At 37.1% G+C, this 22,151-nt stretch overlaps 2 protein-coding genes across 5 annotated transcripts; both read left to right on the top strand.

Annotated features, from left to right (window-relative positions):
* Nucleotides 1–1,407: 1,407 nt before the first annotated feature.
* Nucleotides 1,408–15,044, top strand: LOC145237134 (calcium/calmodulin-dependent protein kinase type II delta chain-like). Of its 4 annotated transcripts, none has more exons than XM_080099891.1 (19): nt 1,408–1,533; nt 1,928–2,022; nt 2,443–2,502; nt 2,586–2,640; nt 3,241–3,306; nt 3,741–3,813; nt 4,237–4,339; nt 4,409–4,492; nt 5,509–5,603; nt 6,270–6,392; nt 6,960–7,040; nt 7,393–7,435; nt 7,503–7,540; nt 8,503–8,544; nt 9,916–9,966; nt 10,757–10,802; nt 11,624–11,794; nt 12,887–12,998; nt 13,591–15,044. In XM_080099891.1, exons 1-19 carry the CDS (start codon nt 1,460–1,462, stop codon nt 13,718–13,720), a joined length of 1,542 nt encoding a protein of 513 aa, XP_079956017.1. In that variant the 5' UTR covers nt 1,408–1,459; the 3' UTR covers nt 13,721–15,044. The 4 variants fall into 4 exon arrangements, with proteins under 4 accessions (XP_079956017.1, XP_079956016.1, XP_079956018.1 ...); XM_080099890.1 differs by having other exon boundaries at nt 6,957–7,040; XM_080099892.1 differs by lacking the exon at nt 8,503–8,544 and having other exon boundaries at nt 6,957–7,040.
* Nucleotides 15,045–16,593: 1,549 nt separating this feature from the next.
* LOC145237982 (small ribosomal subunit protein uS2-like) lies at nt 16,594–21,877 on the top strand. The gene is made up of 7 exons (XM_080100996.1): nt 16,594–16,701; nt 17,158–17,306; nt 19,210–19,389; nt 19,759–19,962; nt 20,258–20,359; nt 21,117–21,191; nt 21,654–21,877. Exons 1-7 carry the CDS (start codon nt 16,692–16,694, stop codon nt 21,810–21,812), a joined length of 879 nt encoding a protein of 292 aa, XP_079957122.1. The 5' UTR covers nt 16,594–16,691; the 3' UTR covers nt 21,813–21,877.
* Nucleotides 21,878–22,151: the final 274 nt, after the last annotated feature.

Genomic DNA, 22,151 nt, shown 5'->3' with positions numbered 1-22,151 from the left:
TTCTAAATCAAATTCTTTCAACAAATTAAACTTAAACATTTACATTCCACAAACAGATGTCTAAGTAAAGTTATTGCTTGCTTAAACTGCACTAATTTTCTTTTTTGTAGATCGAATTCGCTGCTCTTTTAATGTCTTTGCCAACAAAACTGCGGCCGCTATAAACATCATAGTTAGGTTCAAAATTAAAAATAGAAAACAGCTCAGCTTTCTTTCCTGTTATTTTGTCATTTTACCTTATTTGCTCTTGCACAGTGGGGGGTGGCGGTCATATGCCGCTAAAATAGGTTCGACCGACGTCGTGCAGCTGCGAAGAAGTTGTCGGCGGTCATGTCTTAATATTTAGCAGTGTTGTTGGCTTCTCTTCGTTCTGTACTGCATGCGTACGTTGTTGTTTAATTATAAGAACAGTTAAAAGCAGCTAACCTTTCGTGTAAATCAAGAAGTTTTTTGGCGGCAAAACCGAGTGTCATTTATTACATTGTTTTCAAATTGCGAAACGAACGCTTCAGTATTGTAACTTCTAAGTTATAACATTAAATTTGAAAGCTAATAAGTAGAAAAAAGTATCCCAATTTAGTTAATTACTATTGTTTATTATTAGTAGTAAACTAGAACTGCTGAAAATAATGGAATTACATGGATTCGTTACATAAAATATGCGTTTTATTACGTTTTATGTTTTTGCGATACCTGTGTTGTAATGTTTGTAATCTAGCTTTGACAGTGCAGTGCTGTATTGTGATTTTTCTGGTTTATTTCTTACCTATTTGCATTGACACAGTTTTGTTAGGTATTCTTTTGCTAATTGTTGGTGAAAGAAACTGATTGCTTTTAGAATGGTGATGTTTTGACTCATACATTTAAACATTTTGCTATAGGCCACCATTGTGATAGAACAAACTATTTTTATCGCACATGAATTCAAGCGCAGTCAAATGAGTCACCACTAAAGGTTAACCTCGAAATAAAACTCAGTTGTTTGTACAGTTTGTAGTCCAATGATGGTTAAGTGAATGCAGAGCTTAGGTTTGACTGCCAAAAAACATGTTATTGCCTGGTTCAGAAGTTGTTGTTTTTTGGGATATGTGTAATTCTGTGCGTAATTTAAACCTAGATGTGAAAAATAATATTCGATGTATAGATGTAGATGTGTGAGTTATTACTTCATATTTTCATTAAAATTTGACAAGTCAAACTTAAAGTAATCAATGCCACCAGCTCCATACTATATAAGGACTAGTTTTGCTGAGCCAGTGGCAGTTCATTGCATGCTACTAAACTTGTGCTCCAGCGTAAAAGTACGAAAAACAAGTGACAATAAACAGTTTTTGTTGCTATTGTTTAGAATCTAGTAGGTTGTTAGGGCTTTCCAGTTTTGTATAGTCATTCCATTAAGATTCTTATCACCATGTTTTTATATTTAGGATTGTAATTAGGTTTAGGTAATGCTGCAAATATGACGGCTGTTGATACACACAACTGGAGCCACGCCTTCACAGATACTTATGTCCTGGCAGAAGAACTTGGAAAGTGAGTATAAATAATAATCAATAACACTACATAAACAGGGTCACCATAAGTACAGCACTCGCCACTTGTGATGCCTGTTACGTTTTCTTATTAAACGTTTGACATGTCCTGAAAAAGGGAAGACATTATGCAGGCCTTTGCAAGCATACAATGTTGGCAAATTAATCATGCCTGTGTGGTCATCACCAAGTGCAGCTTTTGGAGCATAAACTTCACTAAATAGTGTATGCATACATCAAGTTTCCAGTGGCTTGAATTTTGTTTTGCAGAAATTGTTATGAGGTTAATACTATGTATGAATTTTTTTGGTTGTTGGTTTTAAAAGTGTTACCCTGACATGGATAAAACATATATACAACCAATATTTGATGCACCTGTTCATTGTTTATTACAGAGGTGCCTTCAGTGTTGTGAAGAAATGTGTTCACAGGCAGACCAAGCAAGACTATGCTGCGAAAATTATTAACACCCGCAAGCTGAATAGCAGAGGTTGGTCGTCTTAATTTCTTGTTTAATGACCGACTACTGGTTTTGCCATCTGTCAATCAATGAACCCCTGTGGATGTGCGAAAAAATCAGCTACACTGATGATTTATTATGTGGCAAGCAGCAGCTGCAGTTAATAGGAACTCACAAAATTGATTTTTTTTGACTTCCCATCTAATGAATGTATGAAACCAAATTGCATTGACCAAATGGGTTGTTTCAAATTGAGCCTTGCACCATAAAACCTCCAAGTAATGTTCCACCAGCGGTTTAAGGTGCCCTTTATGACTTGTGTTAACTCATTTACAGATTTGATTACTGGAATTTGAACAGCAAACATACATATAACACACAAACCAAACATCATCAGATTTTACCAAAGGTGTAATGTGCAATCTCCTAAAAAACTTTACTCCTTTACAGATCGACAAAAACTGGACAGGGAGGCTCGAATCTGCAGACTTCTTAAACACTCCAATATAGGTTAATATTTCCTTAACTTATTGTTTACTTAAATACCCAATAAAGTTTTTCTTTTCACCAAACAAGATTTTGTATTTACCCAGTTCGTCTTCATGCTAGCATTCCCGAGGAAGGCCTTCATTACCTCGTGTTTGATCTGTAAGTCTTGTCCATTTGAGTATTTCTATTGCACAGAATAACACACTTCAATTTACTTAAAGAGTGCAAAATTACTGGTTATTTTGTATATATTTACTCCACTTTGGTTCTATTTAATTGTAAATATACAATCCTCAATCAATATTTTATTTATATGTTTGTATATCAAACATTTTGCAGTAAATGATTCCGTAATAGTGAAATCTCCTTGCAGGTAAAGCAAAGGAATGTGACAATTTAGGGTCATTAACAAATGACTGCCAGAAATTTCAAAGTGAAGAACACAACTCAGTCGCTCTATTTTGTTGTTTCAGACATACAGGAAATACATATAAATGTATTGTGAAACAATAAAGTACAGTGTTTGAATTAGTGATTTTTGTTCTGAAAGTTTTTGCAGTCAAGCATTTTGGCAATTATTGTGGAATTTAGAATGGTGCAAAATATGATTGTGAATTGTAATTATAAATGGTAAAATTACAGGCAGTTTGAATAGTGATTTGAAGTACAATGTGGTCAAAGTGTACGTGCATGTGCAAAACGCATTTGTAGGGTTTAAAATTTAACTTTGTGGTAAACTTTTCTGAAATTCTTTTACAGAGTGACAGGGGGAGAACTGTTTGAGGATATTGTTGCAAGAGAGTTTTATAGTGAAGCAGATGCCAGGTAACTAGCTCACCCCACATAACACTAGTTGTTGTGTGCTGCCAACATTCGTACATGCTCTATTTGTGTATTCCCCAAAGCCACACCTTATTACATTGATAAGGTGGTCTGTGTGTCTAGGCTGGAACATAATCCTATGGTTGACATGTGTGTTACTGGTTTGGAAAAGTATGTTTTGGTAGCTTAGAAAACTGTTAGTATATGTGCTGGCACATTTCTGCAAATCTGCACTTATCAAACAAGCCTGGCCTTCTTTGTGTAAACATGTATTAAATGTGCTGGTACAGTAACATATTTAAAAAATCCCAGCTATTAAAGTAAAGTAAGATTTGTAACAAAAGTGTATCTTCAATATTAAGAAAATAAATCAAATTCCTTCAGTATTAATCTCCAAATTATAACATAAATATATTAACAGTATTTTTAATCTGCAGCCATTGTATTCAACAAGTTTTGGATGCAGTTTTGCATTGTCATCAGTGTGGCGTTATTCATCGGGACTTGAAGGTGAGGCCGTCTTATCTTATGTATACAATCTATGCTGTTTGTTCTACATCACGGTCTCAAACATCAAGGCCCAGTGGCTTGATATCACACAAGTATAAGTTTTTAAATAATTAATTGACATTGAATTAGTGTGAGTAGTTTCAAGTTCAAAAATTTGTGTTTCCCAAATGTGTTGTTCAGAAGTAAAGAATAAGCTGTACTTATATCATGCCCAAGCAAATTTGTATGATTCCTATGGCCCTAAGTACAAACTTTAAGTTAAAAAACGAGTTGTGCTTCATGCTCCCAAAACAATCTAAAACACTTTTGTTCCTAAACTTGAAATGTTCCAAAAATGTTGTCTTATAATCTTAGATTTTCAATCAAATTATACTTACACAATCATTTTATTGAAAGACATTCTCACAATGATCGTGTTTTTAGCCTGAAAACTTGCTTCTTGCCAGCAAGGAGAAAGGAGCGGTTGTGAAGCTTGCTGATTTTGGTTTGGCTGTTGAGGTCCCTGATGAACAACCAGTATGGCATGGTAACTAGCTGTTGTACAAGCCACTTTGGTTTGTCACAAAACTTCTAACATTTGTTTGTTTTGTTTTAGGTTTTGCTGGGACACCTGGCTACCTATCTCCCGAGGTTTTAAGAAGGTTACCTTATGGAAAACCTGTGGACCTGTGGGCCTGTGGTGGGTTAAATGTGTTGTTTAGTCAATATCAAAAACACACAATAAAGATTTCACATGTATTTTGGAACGAAAGCATTTATTCTTCTGTCAATTTTGAGTACAGAATCGTAGAAAACAAAATTACCGTTGTTTGATTTGTTATTGCTACGGTTTTAAAGCCTCACCTTGTTCAAACAAAATCATTTCTGTGTTGCTTGTCACAATCTAATAATTACCCCGAGAATGGGTTCATTCCAGTATAAAAGGTTTATTGATTTTTGGTTTCCCAAATGGATCCATAAATTTCATTCAAGAGCAGATTGTTCCTCAGGGGAATAGTGCAAACAATGCTTTTAATTCACACTCATATTATGTGACTACTTCCTATAAATGATTGAACAGTGACAGACATATTGTGGCAATGATGGTGCCGACATTAAGTTTATGGCCGGTCCTTGCCACCCGGATAGCTTGTATTTGTGTCAGTTATTAAGGTGACGACGAGGTAGCCAATTAGAAACAGTTGGCTTGACATCGTAAAACACAGTTTCACAGTTCAACATCTGTCCTGATATGTATGCTGCACTTAGCCAAGTACCAACCACAAATCAAATGCTGAATACAACATATAACTTTTCAATAAACCTACTCAATAATTGGATAATATAGAATGAAAAAAAATCAGCAGTGGTGTCTAAATGATGCTGTTTTTTGAGTTTAGTAGCGATCATTATTATTGTTCTGTCTTAACCAAGGGTCTTGGCACAAAAGTTGTTTATTTCTATGAAATGGTCAACTTGTTTTCCCTACTTAAATGGTTGTTTCTAATGCACATTTCCTCATACTTTTATCACTTATTCAAACTTCAAAACAGCAACAGGATTTAATTTGTTTCCTGCTGCACATTGGAAAGTGTTTTGCTTGCTACTAAATGTTTGTAGAAAGAAGCTTTCCAAATTTACAATGATAAAACTAGTGCCTAAAAGTCAAGGAACTTCAAATCCACTTCACAACAAGGATATACTTGTGTATTGTAGGTGTGATACTGTACATTCTATTGGTGGGATATCCTCCATTCTGGGATGACGACCAACACCGACTTTACGCGCAGATTAAAGATGGCGTATACGACGTAAGTCCCATTCAACATGTGTATTGTGTAGAATTAACTTTAGCTGTTCTGCGCTCCCAATGGACAATTTTGTGCTTCTCGAATGCATTGGATTTTTTGGATTCTCTTTCACATGCAGTTATAGAAAATTTGGAACACAAATCGACACCCTCTTTGGTTAACAGCACCATAAAAGAATGTATAACGTACATCAAATGACACGGTTTCGTTTTATTAACGTTTTCAATTATATTTCTTGACTGTATAAGGTCAGACTTGTATTTAGTTTAAGTTTCTGGTGCTCAGTAGTTACTTTACATTCCTTTAAAAGTGACCTTTGCTGCATTGTCAGAACAAATTCATTATATCGGTTTTGGTGTTTGTTTTATTGGTAATTTACTGGTTTCAGTGGGTGGTTATAAACACCAAACCCGGCTTTATACTGTGGTGGCATTTCTTGTACACTACGTAAATGCTAACCAATGAACGGCGTACGCATTTAGATAGCTATTAATAGCCGCGACAAACCATGCCAAGAATAACAGTGTATTGGCATTGTGTTGTAAATACCGCGTAGCACTGTGTAACATTAACACGCATGATCCGCAATCAATCAATTGGCTGTATTCGACCATAGCCGTGTTACATGGCACCTTTTATGTGAATTTGATTTTTTGTTTTGTTCAGTTCCCGTCGCCAGAGTGGGATACGGTTACCAAGGAGGCCAAGGACCTTATTCAGAGACTCCTTAACACCAACAGCAATGAACGTATCACTGCAACAGAAGCTCTGCGCCACCCATGGATTAGCGTATGTTTCTAAACCCTTACATACTTGTTTGCTACATTCCAAACTTGTCCCGCCATTCAAGGCCACTGTCATTTGGCCTAGGCCTGAGTCGTGTCAAGAATTGGCTGTTATGCATTATTAATGTGTTGGCTGACGACCGCATATACTATCTTTTTACGCCCAGCGCTAAGTGCTTTCAAACGTTGCAAGTGTCACCCACAAACCTTGCATCTAAGCATGCCAGGTCACGAATAGCGTGAATTGCTGACTGTGACATACGTAATGACACAATGATAATGTTAAGTTGACGCGTTTCTGATCTGTCAGCAATGCCGTTATACTTCGCTGCATTTTAACAACATACATTATTCATAACGCTGCCGCCTTGCGCCTCGTAGACAAGATGGGCAAGGCCGAATCTGCAATTTATCACTGTGAATAAATGGCACGGTTTCATTCAATAATTCATGCCGTATAGCCTGTACTTTGTGCTACACTTTGCTACATACAAACCGGGCATAATGTAAATTCGTATTATGTGTGTGCAAACTCGCCAAAAATGTATGTAACCAATTGTTTGGACAGCAGAGCGAGAGAGTGGCATCGCACATACATCGACAAGAAACTGTGGACTGCTTGAAAACTTTCAACGCCAGAAGAAAATTGAAGGTATATTTTAATTCTTATACATGACATTTTGGAACATTGCAAAACGCTTACGACCCACTGTGATTTACTTTGTCGTGTAGTAAACGACATGAAAAAAATGCCAAAGTGATTAAAATTTCCCCTTGGTGCTATTCTACTGTACTGTGCTTTTTACTCCGCGTAAGAAAGGTATTTTTGACACCAAATATTTATCTGTAAACTTATTTGCACAAAAAATTTGCCACTAAAGGAATAATTTTTGGCTTCCCGATGAGTTACTCTTGTCCTTGTGCCTGTAAACAACATTTAATGACAAAAGCTCGATTAAAAAGGGCCAATCAATAAATACTACTTTGTGTTTTCAAATTAACAGGGTGCTATCCTGACTACAATGTTGGCCACAAGAAACTTCTCAAGTAAGTATCTTCCTTATTTCTGCACCACCCTTCAGTAACACCCACTTTAATAAACTTTACATCACAGCACGCAGCTCTGTGTCACGAAACAAGGATTCAACAAAGGTACGTAACACGACAGCATTGTTTTGCTTATGTTCAATCTATATGTGTTGCTCGATTCGTGTGTGTGCGCTTCTCTCTACAACTGCACACTATAATTGATTTATCCGATCATCGACATCACCGTTCTAGTCTACTTGTAACGCTGGTTGTAGCTCTAAACGTCGTGTGTGCATGTTTTAATGCGTATGTGTACATGTGTGCGATGTTTATGTGCAAAGTCGACGCTCAAAGCCTTGCGTTGTGTTTTGACTAACCGACTGGTATTCTTGCTGACGCTAAAACTGACGGAAGTGCCAATTCTGGTGTTGGACGATTGGTCGCGTTAAACCTGTGCTCGATGTGGCATAATGAACACAAGCACAATAAAGTTACACGACTTTTGCACCTGTATACTAACGTGTCTTCGCTTTCTGCGTCCTAGGGTTGAGTGTTGTTCTAAAATCGTGGTTTTAATGTTTCGCGTCCCTCTGTGAGCAAATGTATAACCTTTAGTCCCACCGCCTATTTCTTCGAATTTTTTTAACTGTTTGAGCTGTTTATAAACACAGACAAAACTTCATTGAATCACAGGGCTTAATCACGCCGAGATTAAGAACCACTGCTTAAGGCATGTTTTTTTTCTTCTAAAACTGGTAAAATGTAGAACAAATTAAGGCGTGAAAACCAGTTAGTTAGGATTACATTGGTGTGAAGTTTGGCATTGCTTTTCGGCTCGTCTTAAACTTGACTCTTTGAGCTACATCTGATACCCAGTGACTTATAAAGGTTAATTTAAACACCAAACTAGCAGTAAGTTTATATCTCTGTAAACTAAACACACCTGTAGTTTTATGTGGCTTTTCTTTTGGATAATAATACTTAATAAGGCCTACGTCGGTCTTACAATGCAAGCACACACCCGTATATCTTGTGTTATTTCTTCAACTTTACCAATAAAGCCAACCTAGTATTAATTATTGTAGTCCCCGCCGTTGAAAAGGAGGCGTGATCTCTCATTCGAATCGGTGAGAAACAACGTTTTATTTCTTTACGGTACTTTTTTAGTTGGCACATGTGCATACTGTTTCAGTTGTTACATTAAATACCGCCACCAAGTGGCAAAGGACCGCCCCGATTTATCACTAGGACTACGATTTTGCGTCCGCTCCCCATAACGTTTTTCACTTAATAACGAATAACATGCATTCTATTCACATCATGTACATTCGATGATATGCATGTGGTCCAGATGTCACGGCAGAAAATTGCAGCAGAATTTGCTTGGGTGTGTTGCGCAATAGTTTAGGGTTATTGCGCATTTTTTTTACTGGTCAAGTAGTAAAAAATACATAATGAATTAGTTAAGTTTAACTGAGACCATGGCTTTTTAAACTTGGCACATCCTTTCACTTTGAAATTCTAATACAAACGTTCTGGTGGTTACTAGTTATTTACACCCGCTAGAATCTCTTAGACGAGTCTTATAACTGTAACTTTTTTACATTTGACAAAACGCCTTAATGATGATACAGTGTAATGTAATACGACACACTGCTTGTGATGTAATAGTAAGGTTTATGATGTAATAGTATGCGTTTCAATCTTGTACACTTGCGCACTTATTCTGTATTTCATGGCAATACCTGACGATGACGTACGTAACATCTGCAGACTGCACGGTTGCGGCCACGTAGATAAATCTGACGCATTGTGTTTCATGGGAAGTGGCCGTAGATTTTGTCAAAATAGAATCTGAAATCTTGACTCTCGATTGTGGTTGCATTGCCCAGATTTAGCACACACCTAAAATTGTATTTCCCTTGTGGATCTGTAACCTGATCGACTGCCAAAAGCTAGAGCTTAAAGTACAACCCGCCGCTGTATGTGCAATCAGATATGATATGCAGCTTCTATCTTACGTTTTCCTCTTGCCCCCAAAAAACCTTCAAACTGCTACAGTTTAAAATGCGGGTATAAATAAGTGGCTAAAATGTATGGGCGAAATATTTTGTCGTATATTCGGGAAATAACAATATTACGGCCCATATATATGTACACACTGTAGAAGCTGTAGTACTTGTCCGGCTCAGAATATTCGCGTTTTGAGATGATTTTTAGCTTTTTGTAAAAGTAGTAGGCTGGCGCAGTGATGTCGTATGAAAAAAGCGATTTTCAGCTTTGCATGCGAAAACTGTGTATGACTGTTGAGTTATGCCGGTGTTGGTGTTTTGCCTGCATGATCATATGCTAATGTTCTTCACAAATTCATGCCTGCATGCAATCACTTAAAATTTCAACAACCCTTCGCCGCATGTCGTCGGTTGATCATCGTTGTGGTGAATTCTGTGGTGAAAATCTAATCATCCCTCACATTTTTCCAATCTCTTTTTATTAAGGAACCACAAACGCAACCAACCATTGTTCGCGTCAACACAGCATTGCAAAAGGTTTGCCTCTAGTTAACTGCTGCGTGGTACAACCACAATCTATAAGGTTGATCGTTATACCACGCGTAATAGAATAGCATTGATCGCGAGGTATTTCAACAGCACGTCGTGGGATAATTTGCTTGGAAAAATGGGCCATATTGATTTTGCATTCATTCCAAATCTTTGGGGGAAAACGAATGCCATTATTCGAATTTCAAACCAACTACCTTGTGTTGTTTGGTTCGATTTTGTTCATAGAGAATGCACAAAAACATGAACACATTGAACACAGTTAATTTCTTCTGCCTGCGGTTTAGTATTGCCTGCACAATGGTGAAAAAAATTCCTGTATTTCCTTGTTTGATCACACACCTTGTTTCATGCAACGAAGTTTTATAAACGGTTTGTAGATTATAAGGCTGTAGTGGCTGACGAAGCTGATTTAAATTACCAAGTCCTGAACAGGGACAGATTGCCCATAAAAAGAACCGTAAATATAACACTTTAAAATACGTTTAACCGATTGTAGAACTTTTAACTTACAATTAAATACATTTATGTTAATTTGCAAACTTGCTTGTCAAGCGTGCATGCAAATTAGCCTATTGTTGAAAATTTAAATTCTACACGTTTTTTAATTCAGCTTGGGAGGTGAAATAATTAGTTTTGTTGCGAGTAATTTTTGCCCCATAAACCCGGCACTAAACGTAGTCGGTTGTTGCAGCTAAATAATCCACTGATATATGGTCGTATACATGTGTGCATGCTTTCACTAACACGTTAAAATCAAAACTCTCTGTGTTTGAAGACGGTGGTTGAGAATTGTTCGGTTGTGGACGACGATGACACTAAAGGTGGGTCGAAACTTTATTGTTTGTTGAAATGTAAAAACTTGTGAGGTGACGATATCTTGTGCTTTCGACGCATGTTACCTTTAATTTTTGCGAACAAACCGATATATTTGAGTCTCACTTGTTGCTGATGTAGACCAGTGGTGGCACCACTTAATTGTTCTATCGCAACAAAATATAACTGCAATGTCAGTAGTTGAATTAATATATACTCACAGTTGAGAATAAAAGCGTTCTTGTACGAGCTTTTTTACATGTAATGATTTCTTGCAATTATATAAAAAATCAAGCTATTTTGCGACTCCATGCCTAAAGGTTTCAACGATTTAAAAAAAAAACTTAAACTAATCTAAATATTAAAGAAACAAACAGTCAATTATATCTGCGTATAAATATTTTAAATCCTAAACTTAATTCAAACACACTTATTGGGAAAAAAACTCACTCAGTTTCACTTTTAAATTTTAAACACGTAGATTTTCATTAAAATGTTCGATATTTCGATCTTTTAAGCCTTTTTCTCTTTTTCTTTTTAAGGGTTTTTCTCTTTTTCTACCTAATCCTAAAATCCTCTAAAATCTACCTTAAAGATTTTAAACACACCAAACCTTTACATTCGAAATTAGTTTAGAATTTACCGCAACACAAAATGTTTGATAATCACCCTAAAAATAAATTTATCTTCAGCAGTATGATCTTTGATTCACCAAATCCTAGTTTGGGTGCCTGTGAAACTTTTCCCTGATCCAACTAATAATGCTAGTTTATTTGTACTCCCACACAAATTGAAATGTTTTTCACCAAACTGACAATTTTGTTTGCAGCTCGAAAACTTGAAGTGATTCAGGCCACAGAACAACTGGTGCAGTGCATTAATTCTGGAGACTACGAAGGTTACATGAAACTGTGTGCCACCGATCATACCAGCTTCGATCCTGTCTCGATGGGAAATCTAATACATGGACACAACATTCAAAAGTTCTTTTTAGACGCTGGTAAGTAATGCAGTGGTTCTAAACTTTCTTTCTTGCTGCCCTCCTTTCAAATCACCAACCAATTTTCGCACCCCCTGGGTTTTTGTATTTATGTAGAATAGACCTAACCAACCTTTTAGCATCCTCGCACCCCCTAGGAACAGTTCTCATACTCTTTGGGGCTGCGTGCACCCCTGATTAAGAACCCCTGCCTTTAATGGAAATGATTGGGGCAATGTTGAAGACAGTCGTTTATAGTCTGGGTTTTATGCATTATTGGAATTCAAAATAGGCTCTTCAGTTTGGTTTGCGGAACGTTTAGGGGTTAAGAAAATTAATTATTAAAAGCTTATGGTTGGTGTTTGTTGTTTTTCGAAAGGTTATAGGTCCCAAAACGCTTCGCTTTTTACACCATTAAAAACACCATGCAAGCAATATACATAAACGCGTTATAGGAGTCCTACTTCAGATGATATTTAGGCCTTGAATAAAAATACGTCGTTTGGCAATATCTTACATATTGTAAACAACTCCTTGTTACAAATCTATTGTAAAATCGTAATTTGTAAATAAGGGTTAAAAACTTTGTGGTCACACTTAGTATTTCATCTGTATTAGGATTTGTTAGCAAAACATATCACCTATCCCATCACAGTACTTTGTTTGAAATGTTGAATATGACAACATAAACTTTAAACTTCCTGTTGCGAATTACACACCCTATGTATTTGTACACTTTACTTCCTGGCTTTAGCGGTTTCATCCACGACAACTTACTACACCCGTACCTTACATGTTGTTTTGAATCGCTGTCACTATGTACAGGCCATACTATAAGGGTAGATGCACAGGCCATATCAGATCTATGGTCCGTACAACGGTTAGAAACGTGTGTATTATTTTTTTGTTTTACCATAAAAAGCAATAAACGGAACTGGACTGAAAACATCGCATTGGGGTAAAACATACAAAAATTTATACAAGCACTGTGACTGGGTGTGTGTGGACCAATTTAAACAGCCTGAAGTACAGAATGCAAAGTTTTTAAAATAATACGGTGCTGTTGCGTAAATTTTGTCGGTCCCAATATTACCCACATTTTCTTTTCTACAGTATCCAAGCAAACAACTCCCCGAAAAAGTTCACTTCTCTCGCCCCACGTTGTCATGCTTGGTGAAGATTCCGCTTATATCGCGTACGTCTGTCTCTGGCATAATGTGGACAGGTAAACTAAATACTTTTATGCTACAACACCTTGTTGGTTATGTCTAAACTACAAAGACGTCATATTAACAGTCATATCTACAAAATTATAAGCAGAGTATAACTGTTAATATGACGTACCTGTTCTATGACTCGTTTTCTGTTGGTGGTTTCGATTTAAATTGTATTATTTACAATGATGTATTTTGGTCGCTCAGATAACCACAGCAGTTTTAAGTTGGTTATGAGCAAACAGTTTACATTCGGTGAGCTGAGCTAATAAAACGCTCGGGTTTTACCCAGTGGTGGGATTCAAATGTTTTGTCAGCCGTTTCTATTACAAAAGTCATATTTTTCAGCCGGTTTTGTTACAAAAAGCCAATTGACAGTAACCAGTAATGCTAACCGGTTCGCTGATCTCATAAAATTTCGTAAGACGGTTCTATAGAACCGGTGCGAACCGATTGAACCCAACCACTGGTTATACCGCCTAACTTTTAAAATTACCCTAATAAATAATATACAACCAAACCTGTTGGATGCGCGATGACCTCGCATGCAGCAGCAAGGTGGTTAGCAAGGTCACACATCCTATTTCTTGCATTTCTAAGCAGCAATGGTCGCCCGTCTTCGACACAGACTGAAGAAACTCGCGTTTGGCGCCGCATCAACGGTGCATGGAAGACAACCCATCTCCATCGCTCGGAAAGCTCGGTATCAGCTCACACCAGCAACAGCAAGTAGCACTGGACCTCCAGAACCAACCCGGGTTTTGCCCCAGCACTGTTTATGACGTCACTGATGTCGTTATGACGTCACCACGGAGAAACTCTAGTTGATTTTGTGCAGCTGCGCGGGCGCGTATGCGAAGGGCAGTAATGTTGGTTGTGTGTGTGTTTTGTGCTGGTGGTTGCTACTATATGTTTATATTTATCCTTATCGGCAGCGATTGGGAGAACTGCTATAGCTGCTCGCGTCGTGTACATGTGTTGTATCGTTGTGGGTGGGACAGCCGTATCTGTCCTCACATCTGATTGTTGTAATCGTCTCGCGATTTCGCGCTAATTCTTCGCATGGTATTATTCGTTTCCCGTTTGTTTCGACGCACAAGCACTCGTCTGCCGGTGTTTATCTTTGCATCAATGATAAGATTAAATCAAAAACAATGACAGCGTTACTTGGCTTGGCTTAACAGGGCCTTTAAACATTTTCAAATCGCTGCTGTAGGCTGCTTTTACCCGCTAGTGGTGCATGTAGTGCTTCAAATCGTGTCTATCTTACGGCCATTGCTTCAATAATGCGTGTTCAGATTATGTTGCATGATTGAAAATGAACTAACCGCGTTATTCAGAAAACGTATTTTGCATTGTTTTGTGTTCCTTTGACGTCATCATGTTTCCTTTGTGTGTGACGTCTCGTAGTGTGATGTCATCAAACTTTTCCGTGACGTCTGAAGTCTGTGTAGGTTCTTTGTCTTGTAGTATGAAATATATGATTTTTTATATTTGGTAGCGCTTGTGCAAAACTATATACACGTGAGATTATATACACGCCGTCCCAAAATCATGATTGAAATGTTGCGTTGTTGTGACTCCTTTTGACGCGCCGTGTGTTGATTTTTTCTCATTTCTCAATCTGCAGAACACATAGCACTTAATTCTGCCAACTCAACGATTTCTGTACATAATTTACACCTGTGCCTCGACTCTACTTGGCCAATTCAATGTTGTTTTCCCTCAACGTCAACAGTATGTGGGTTGAAGTTGTCAAAAACAGATTCAGGAGCATTGTAATATTGGTATGTTAAGGCACCAACCGTCTAATACTGTACATAGAAATACTGGCTCATTCTTAAAAACTCGGCATGGAAGCAGTAAAATAACGTAACCGTTGCATGCCCTGCCTTCGCGCCAACTTATATTTAAATGTTTCGTCAAAACGTACTATATACGTCCAACGTAAATTTGAACTCGTCTTGTTTCGATGTGTATGATTTTAACAAAAATGTTTTGCCGACTTTTAATCTGTTCCCCTTTGTCTACGTGGATTGATAAACGATTTTATGTTTCTCATTGTGTGTTTAATTACCAAGACGCCGTAAAAATCACGTTTTCCGTCAGATGTATCCAGATAACTGTACAGGCGTTTCGTCAACTTGGATACATCTTTAACAAATTTCTTCTTTCAACTGGTGTAATGCTAAACAAAATACTAGTTGTTGTTTCGAGAACTTGTATTTTTGCTGACGTTTCGCCCACCAGAACGGTAGGGCTTCTTCATAGAAATGAATAATAATACAGCGGGCACAGAGGCGAAAATGTACAAAAACAGCGGGATACGATGGAAAATAAACAACTAGTTCTCGAAACAACAACTAGTATTTTGTTTAGCAATACATCAGTTAAACGAAGAAATTTGTTAAAGATGTATCCAAGTTGACCGAGCCGCAAAAATGAAATTTTTTAAACAAACTTATGCACTGAAATCACATTTCGCGTTTGACTGGATGCAAAAAATAGACGCGCATTGACCATTGGAAAAAAATTCGTCAAAAGCTACAAAGTGTTTCTCGTTTATGCCACTGTTAGTCCAAATATTAGCCTACTTACTATGGTTAGTAATATATGGTTAGTCCAAAAGGCCGAAATTTTTGTACTTGGCATTTGAAGGATCTACGACAAAGCTTGGCAGGACGGATAACGCATTTCTTGCAAACCGGATGTAGGTTGATCAAATAACTTCGCATCTTAGCTGAACTTTCTGAATGAGTTGCACACCTTTAAAAGCAGGTTTAGGCTACTCAATCAGTGGTCGGCAACCGCCGGTCCGCGACCCGATACTGGTCCGCGAGAAGTTCGTTACCAGGCCGTATAATTTTTCAGGTTAAATGCCTTAAAACATTTTGACCATGCATCCCGGGGATGATGAACTAATTTAAAGCGTTTTTATTGCTAAATATTTGTAGTTTTTTGAAGACCGGTCCGCGATAAATTTTTATTTTCAAAAACGGTCCGCAATGTAAAAAAGGTTGCCGACCCCTGTGCTAAATGACCGGCGGTGTTTTGATTGTGGTCCTGCACTTTTAGCATTTCTTCAACCTTTAAAAATAACATGTTGCCTTTTGTGACACGTTGCAATGGTGGGTTAACAGAGCAATTGCATTGCCAACACACACGAGCTGATGAAGAATGACCAAAAAATCAATACAAAAATTGCATATGCATGACCGAGATCGCGCCATTCAATCAACTCTACTGGTCTGATAATTGTGACAGAGTGGAAAACGTTCTGATGTGTAAGTGGATTAAAGATGCCGGCATTTTGATCGTTTGGGAATCGAGGTGCTAATTAAAAAAAGCAATCAGCAGTCATGCAAATTTTGGTGACCTATAATCTGTGTTTCAGGAAACAATTGCTTTCTTCTCTGTTATATATTTTTGTCTTTTTGTGAGCCTTTTGTTGGATAATATAATTTATATTACCTTTTCTTTCAGTAAGAAAAAAACTGTAATGTACATGAACTGTTGATTTTTTGACAGTAAAAATATAAGAGCCCCCCAAATAAAAATAAAAATTATGACAGGTTACCACGTTTTTTTCACGTGTGCTGGACCGCGGAATAAATCTCTCTTTTCCATCCAACGTATATTCGTGCTGGATGTGCTGTCGGTTTATTCAATTCGTAACTTAAAAATATTGGATTAAATCCGTCAATATGTCCGGAGGTAAGGCCCAAAACATTGCTATTGTATTTTTCCTGCATAAAAAATTAAACATGTTCCATTAGGCTTTAACTGCACCTAAAATGAAAAAGTAATGTTCAGTTTTGACATATTATTCTTTTAAATTGACCTAATCAAAAAATTTAATACATTTTAAAGTTCTAACAAACTTTTTGATCGCACGAATTCCATTGTCACAACTCACAATAACACCTTTAGTTAAATTCAAGACATGTTTTATGTTATTTGTGAAATAACTTCTTAAACTAATCATTCCCGAGTCTGAACTTTTATTTAAAACCTTTGAAGTTAAAACGCAATTTGAAATTCTTGATTTCTGTCTGACATGCAAAATATTAAACTACATTGGAAATTAGAAAAGACAGACACAAACGCAAACCTATAAAGATTTTGAAATACAACTTGTGACAAAACCAACAACTTGTATTTGTTGTTAAGGTATTGATGCGCTTTCCCTAAAAGAGGAAGATGTGACTAAGATGTTGGGTGCCACTACGCACATTGGTGCATCAAACTGTGATTTCCAGATGGAGCAGTACATCTACAAGCAGAGACAAGATGGTGTTTTCATCATCAATCTCAAAAAGGTTTGGCACTCGTGCTGACTGCTCGTGTGTTTAAATAAAATGATAAAATTTAATAACTTGCACCCCCAGTCTGCAGAGTGTGGCAGTTGCACACACGATTTTTTGTGAAAAAAGGTTTTCCACACCAATTGTTTTGGGTTGCATGTGAAAAATTGCACTAAAGGCATTTAGTTGGCTTGCCATGACCTTTTTTGCTTACTTTGCGGCTGTTAAAATTGGTCTTGCATGCGAACTTACGGGTCGTGCTTGCGCGCACTTTGGAAAATGTTGGTCCTGCACGCCCGAGATCTCATCAGAAACTGTCATGTTCTGCAGACTGGCTTGCACCTAGAATTTATCCAAGAAATCCAACATCACACCAAATTCCAATTATACTTACAAGTTACAAAACTCATTAGTGAGTCAAAATAAATCATAACAACCGCATGCTATCTAGCAATAGAAGTAGTTGGAACTAGGGTTGGCAAGCCGGTCAATTGACCGGTCAAATACGGTCAATTGACAGCACTTTATTTAACCGGTCAAATACTATTTTTAATTTTAAAAATCAAATGTGTTAAATTTTTTTGTACTTGCTTTTTGGTTGTTGGAAAGGGTAAATTATTTCTAATAACCCTCAGATAGAACAGTTTAGGGCATACTTTTGTATTAATAAGTGATTTTAAAGCCAATATAGATGTGTTTTGTTCATTTGAAATAAATAACAAAACAATTAGGAGATACTTTTGATTTGAAATTATGATCTGATTTACGTCATGGCAAACTTTGCAAGGTTTACAATGCAATTAAAAAACATGGATCACTTCTAGTTTATTTAATAAAAAACGTTTTATTTTAATAAAAATCGAGTGTGATATGTCCATGGGGAAAAGTTAGTTCATTAGTATTTACTTGGACATTTTTGTAAATGTTGCACATTTTTATTGACAGATAAAAAAATCTAAGCTATTTATAGCATCTGTGTAAACTTGTAGGTCTATAGTCCTTTTTTCTATAGTTGATCCAAAAATTGTTTGTAGCTATTAGCTTATAATTGCCCTGAATAGATTTTTTTGGATAAGTTACAGGTCAGTACTGATTGGGATAAAGTACGTACATTTTAAGCTTTTGTATGTTCCTTTTTTGTCATGAATGGAGATGTGACAACAGCGTAACAGCATAAATTACGACTTTAAGCAGGATAAGCGAGTTTTACAGTTAAATCTCAGTCAAAATTAGACTTTAATATGATGTATATAGAATACAATGAGAATCCAGTTCACAAATGTGATTACTGAATGAAAATTACAAGCACCATTGATGAAATGAAGCATGCAATGCGGTCGGAAAAGTCTGTAATATAATATAAACTGAATATTTCCCATTTCATAAACAAATTTATATGAGTTGAAACCTCCATCTCCACTACTTATGGTTTAGAAGAAGATTTAACTTCAACTTTAAACTAAAATTGCAATTTAATAATGTGAATAGTATTTGACCGATATTTGACCTATTTGACAAGTATTTGACCGGTCAATTGACCAGATTTTATTTGACCGGTCAAATGCCCAACCCTAGTTGGAACTATGAACTATCAAGAATTTTACAAGAAATCAGGGAGTTAGCAGCCTGAACGGCATTACTGCCTGCTTTGACCACTGATTATGATGGCACCATAGCTTTACAGCAGGAAAAATGCCATCGCTAAGCTGTTTTTTCGACTCTTATAGTGCACTGAAAGTGGCATGCTTTAGTTTTGTTAGATGTTTTGGCACATTAGTTGTAAGAAAAAACTACCTAGCTGAGATCTTCTTTTTGTTTTGAAACTTAAGTTGCCTGTTACCTGCCTCTGTTTTTCTGAACAATAAGATAGATGGTAAGCTGCTTGTGTTTTATGTTGCTTAATTTTGTCGTTTTTCAGACGTGGGAGAAGCTGCTTTTGGCTGCACGAGCAATCGTGGCCATTGAGAACCCAACTGACATCTGTGTGATTTCGTCGAGACCTTATGGTCAGAGAGCTATCTTGAAGTTTGCATCAGCTACTGGCGCTGCTCCATTCGCAGGCAGATTTACACCTGGTGCATTCACCAATCAGATTCAGGTATGTTTCAGTGATTTTTTTGGTTGTTTGAAATAACCCTTGGTCAGTGGTGGGATTCGGCCAGTTCGCACCGGTTCTATAGAACCATCTCACGAAAATTTTATGCGATTAGCAAACCAGTTAGCCTTACTGGTTGCTGTCAATGGACTTTTTGTAACAAAGCAGGCTGAAAAGTATGACTTTTGTGATAGACAAAACTTTTGTGACTTTTGTGATAGACAAACTGCCCTTGGTACTGTTAGTTATTGCTATGCTCTTACAGTATCCTGTGCCTAATAAAGTTTTTTATGTGATAAACTGGAATTTTCTGTAAACTGTAGTTTAGCATTACTGTTCCACTTGATGTTTAAAATTTCTGTTTTTTTGCAGGCTGCATTCCGTGAACCACGCTTGTTGATTGTAACCGACCCACGGGCCGATCATCAGCCAATCACAGAGTCATCTTATGTGAACATACCAGTGATTGCTTTCTGCAATACAGACTCACCACTTCGATATGTCGACATTTCGATTCCGTGCAACAACAAGTCTAAGCATTCTATCGGTCTTATGTGGTGGCTTTTGGCACGTGAGGTACAATATTGTTTTTTATCACTGCAACTGTTAATGCCTGGCAAAATTGTTTTTTTTTTACTCAGCTAAATTCTATGTTATGCTACTTTTGTTTTGCTTGTACAAAATATGAAATTGGAAAAAAGTAGCGTGACATATTATTTAAAGTGCTGGCTGACCAATAATATTTTTTGTGCCATTTGTAAAGTAACAAAGTACTGGTGTTAATAATTTTATGCTGCAAGACAAAGAAAAGTTATGTTAAAGGGCCCAAAGGGCCTGTAATAAATTCACAAATAAGTTTTTATATCTTTAGGTGTTGAGGTTGAGAGGAACTATTCCACGCTCACAGCCATGGGAGGTTATGTGTGACTTGTACTTCTATCGTGATCCAGAAGAAATTGAGAAAGATGAACAGGTCAGTTGTAACTTTTATTAAATACTGCGTTTTTTGTGTGTTTAATTGCCCTTGTTGTTTTATAACAACTTCGTGTTGTCAATTTTTCGAAACATCTGAAACAATTAAAACATTCTGGAAGAGCTACAAATTTGTTAAACCGTTATGCCTGGCAGCAACAAATTATTTATTGTGTTAATTATGTTATACAAGAACTATTTTTCCGTTTGCAATAAAGACTTGGGTTGGTTTTTTGTCTTTTTATTATGCCATTAACTTTACTTGTTTAGCAGTTTGTCTGAAATTGTGTATGATGTATTCTGTACTGCTGGTAAAGTTTCTTCTCACTATCATTTATCCCAAGTTAGAAACTTTGGTCTAAACCAGGGCTGGGCAATTTTTGTTACTGTGGGGCCAAATGCAATTGTCAAAATTGGATCGCAGGCCGCACCTGTGTATAACACAAGGTGATTTTTCTTTGTTGCTTACCAACTATGCTTAACTACAAGTAAAATTCGCATTTAACTCTAGTCACAAATTGCCTGGTCACAGAAAAATAGCATCAGGCGTATTAATCTGCTCAAAAATATATAATAGTTGGACTCGTTTGCCAGTCAGTACATTTGAAGTCCAAGCGTCTCTGTGGCCGCACAACCTTTAATCAAGGGGCGCAGGTTGCCCACCTCTGGTCTGAACTCTAAATGTTTTCATTATAAGTAAAATTTGTCCAGGGCTTTGGTTTGTACAAATTGTAAACAAGCATGAATGTTGTTTGTAGGCTGCAGTTGAGAAGCAACAACAACAGAAAGAGTTGGAGGCTGAAGCTCCACAGCCAGACTGGGGTGGTGAAACTGTAAGTTGCACAAATGTTTCCTGTTTTTAGTTGACATCAGTTTGAACCGATGGTGCTTTAACAATCTTCAAGTTTCTGTACAAAATCTCTAATATTCCCACCTGGGTTTGTTTGCTTCAATCATTACACTGTCAAATAAGAGTACAGTACACCTTGGTTAATCCGGACCCAACTGGACCCAAAACCATTTCTAGATTAGGCAGGTTAACCAATGTTGATTAGTTAAAACCTTACCACATTGCAAATCATCTGTTCTCTAAATTTTGTTCAAATTAGGTGAAGATTTTAATTGACCAAATCTGGTTTAACTGTGGTTTACTGTATCTGGCAGTAGTCAAAAGAGGCTATAGCAAACATAGTAACTGAAAATATCATGATCATAACTGTAAGTTGCATAACATAGCATCGAAAAGGATGACATATATGGAGCCTTATGTATTTCTTATGTAATTATGTTTGCAGATGCAGCAAGATTGGGCCGAGACAGCTTTACAGCCAGCTATTGGTGAACTGGGTACTGCTCCAATCAATCCCCTTCCTGGAGCAGGTCACATTCCAGCTACTGATGATTGGGCAACAACTGCTCCACCCCCAACACAGGTTGACAGCACCAAGTGGTAGTTTCCATAAGGATGCTCTACACACTGCTGCTGTAATGGCATGCCAATAAAAAGTCAATGAATTCATATTGTGTCGAGTTTTTTTGTGTGGATCCACTTAGATGAGTGTGTAAAGGAAAGGGGTACTTCGCCAAGAACCACCATGTCTGTAAGGTTATGAGTGACTCTATGTCTGGGGCCACTTTCAGATCAAGAAACTTGACCGCCGTTGCTCCAACCTGCTGAATTCTGACAGGTTGGATTAAATAGGTCCCCAACTATATGAGATGACAAAAATTGTTTAAAGAATGAATTCACAGACTGTGACCGTGACGCTTTCATGCGTTTACCTGCCTAAAGA

Source organism: Phallusia mammillata, chromosome 7, assembly GCF_965637545.1.
Source record: "Phallusia mammillata chromosome 7, kaPhaMamm4.hap1.1, whole genome shotgun sequence".
NCBI classification, from domain to species: domain Eukaryota; kingdom Metazoa; phylum Chordata; class Ascidiacea; order Phlebobranchia; family Ascidiidae; genus Phallusia; species Phallusia mammillata.
The sequence above is the reverse complement of the archived record's forward strand: the minus strand, read 5'-3'. Positions and strand labels throughout refer to the sequence as shown.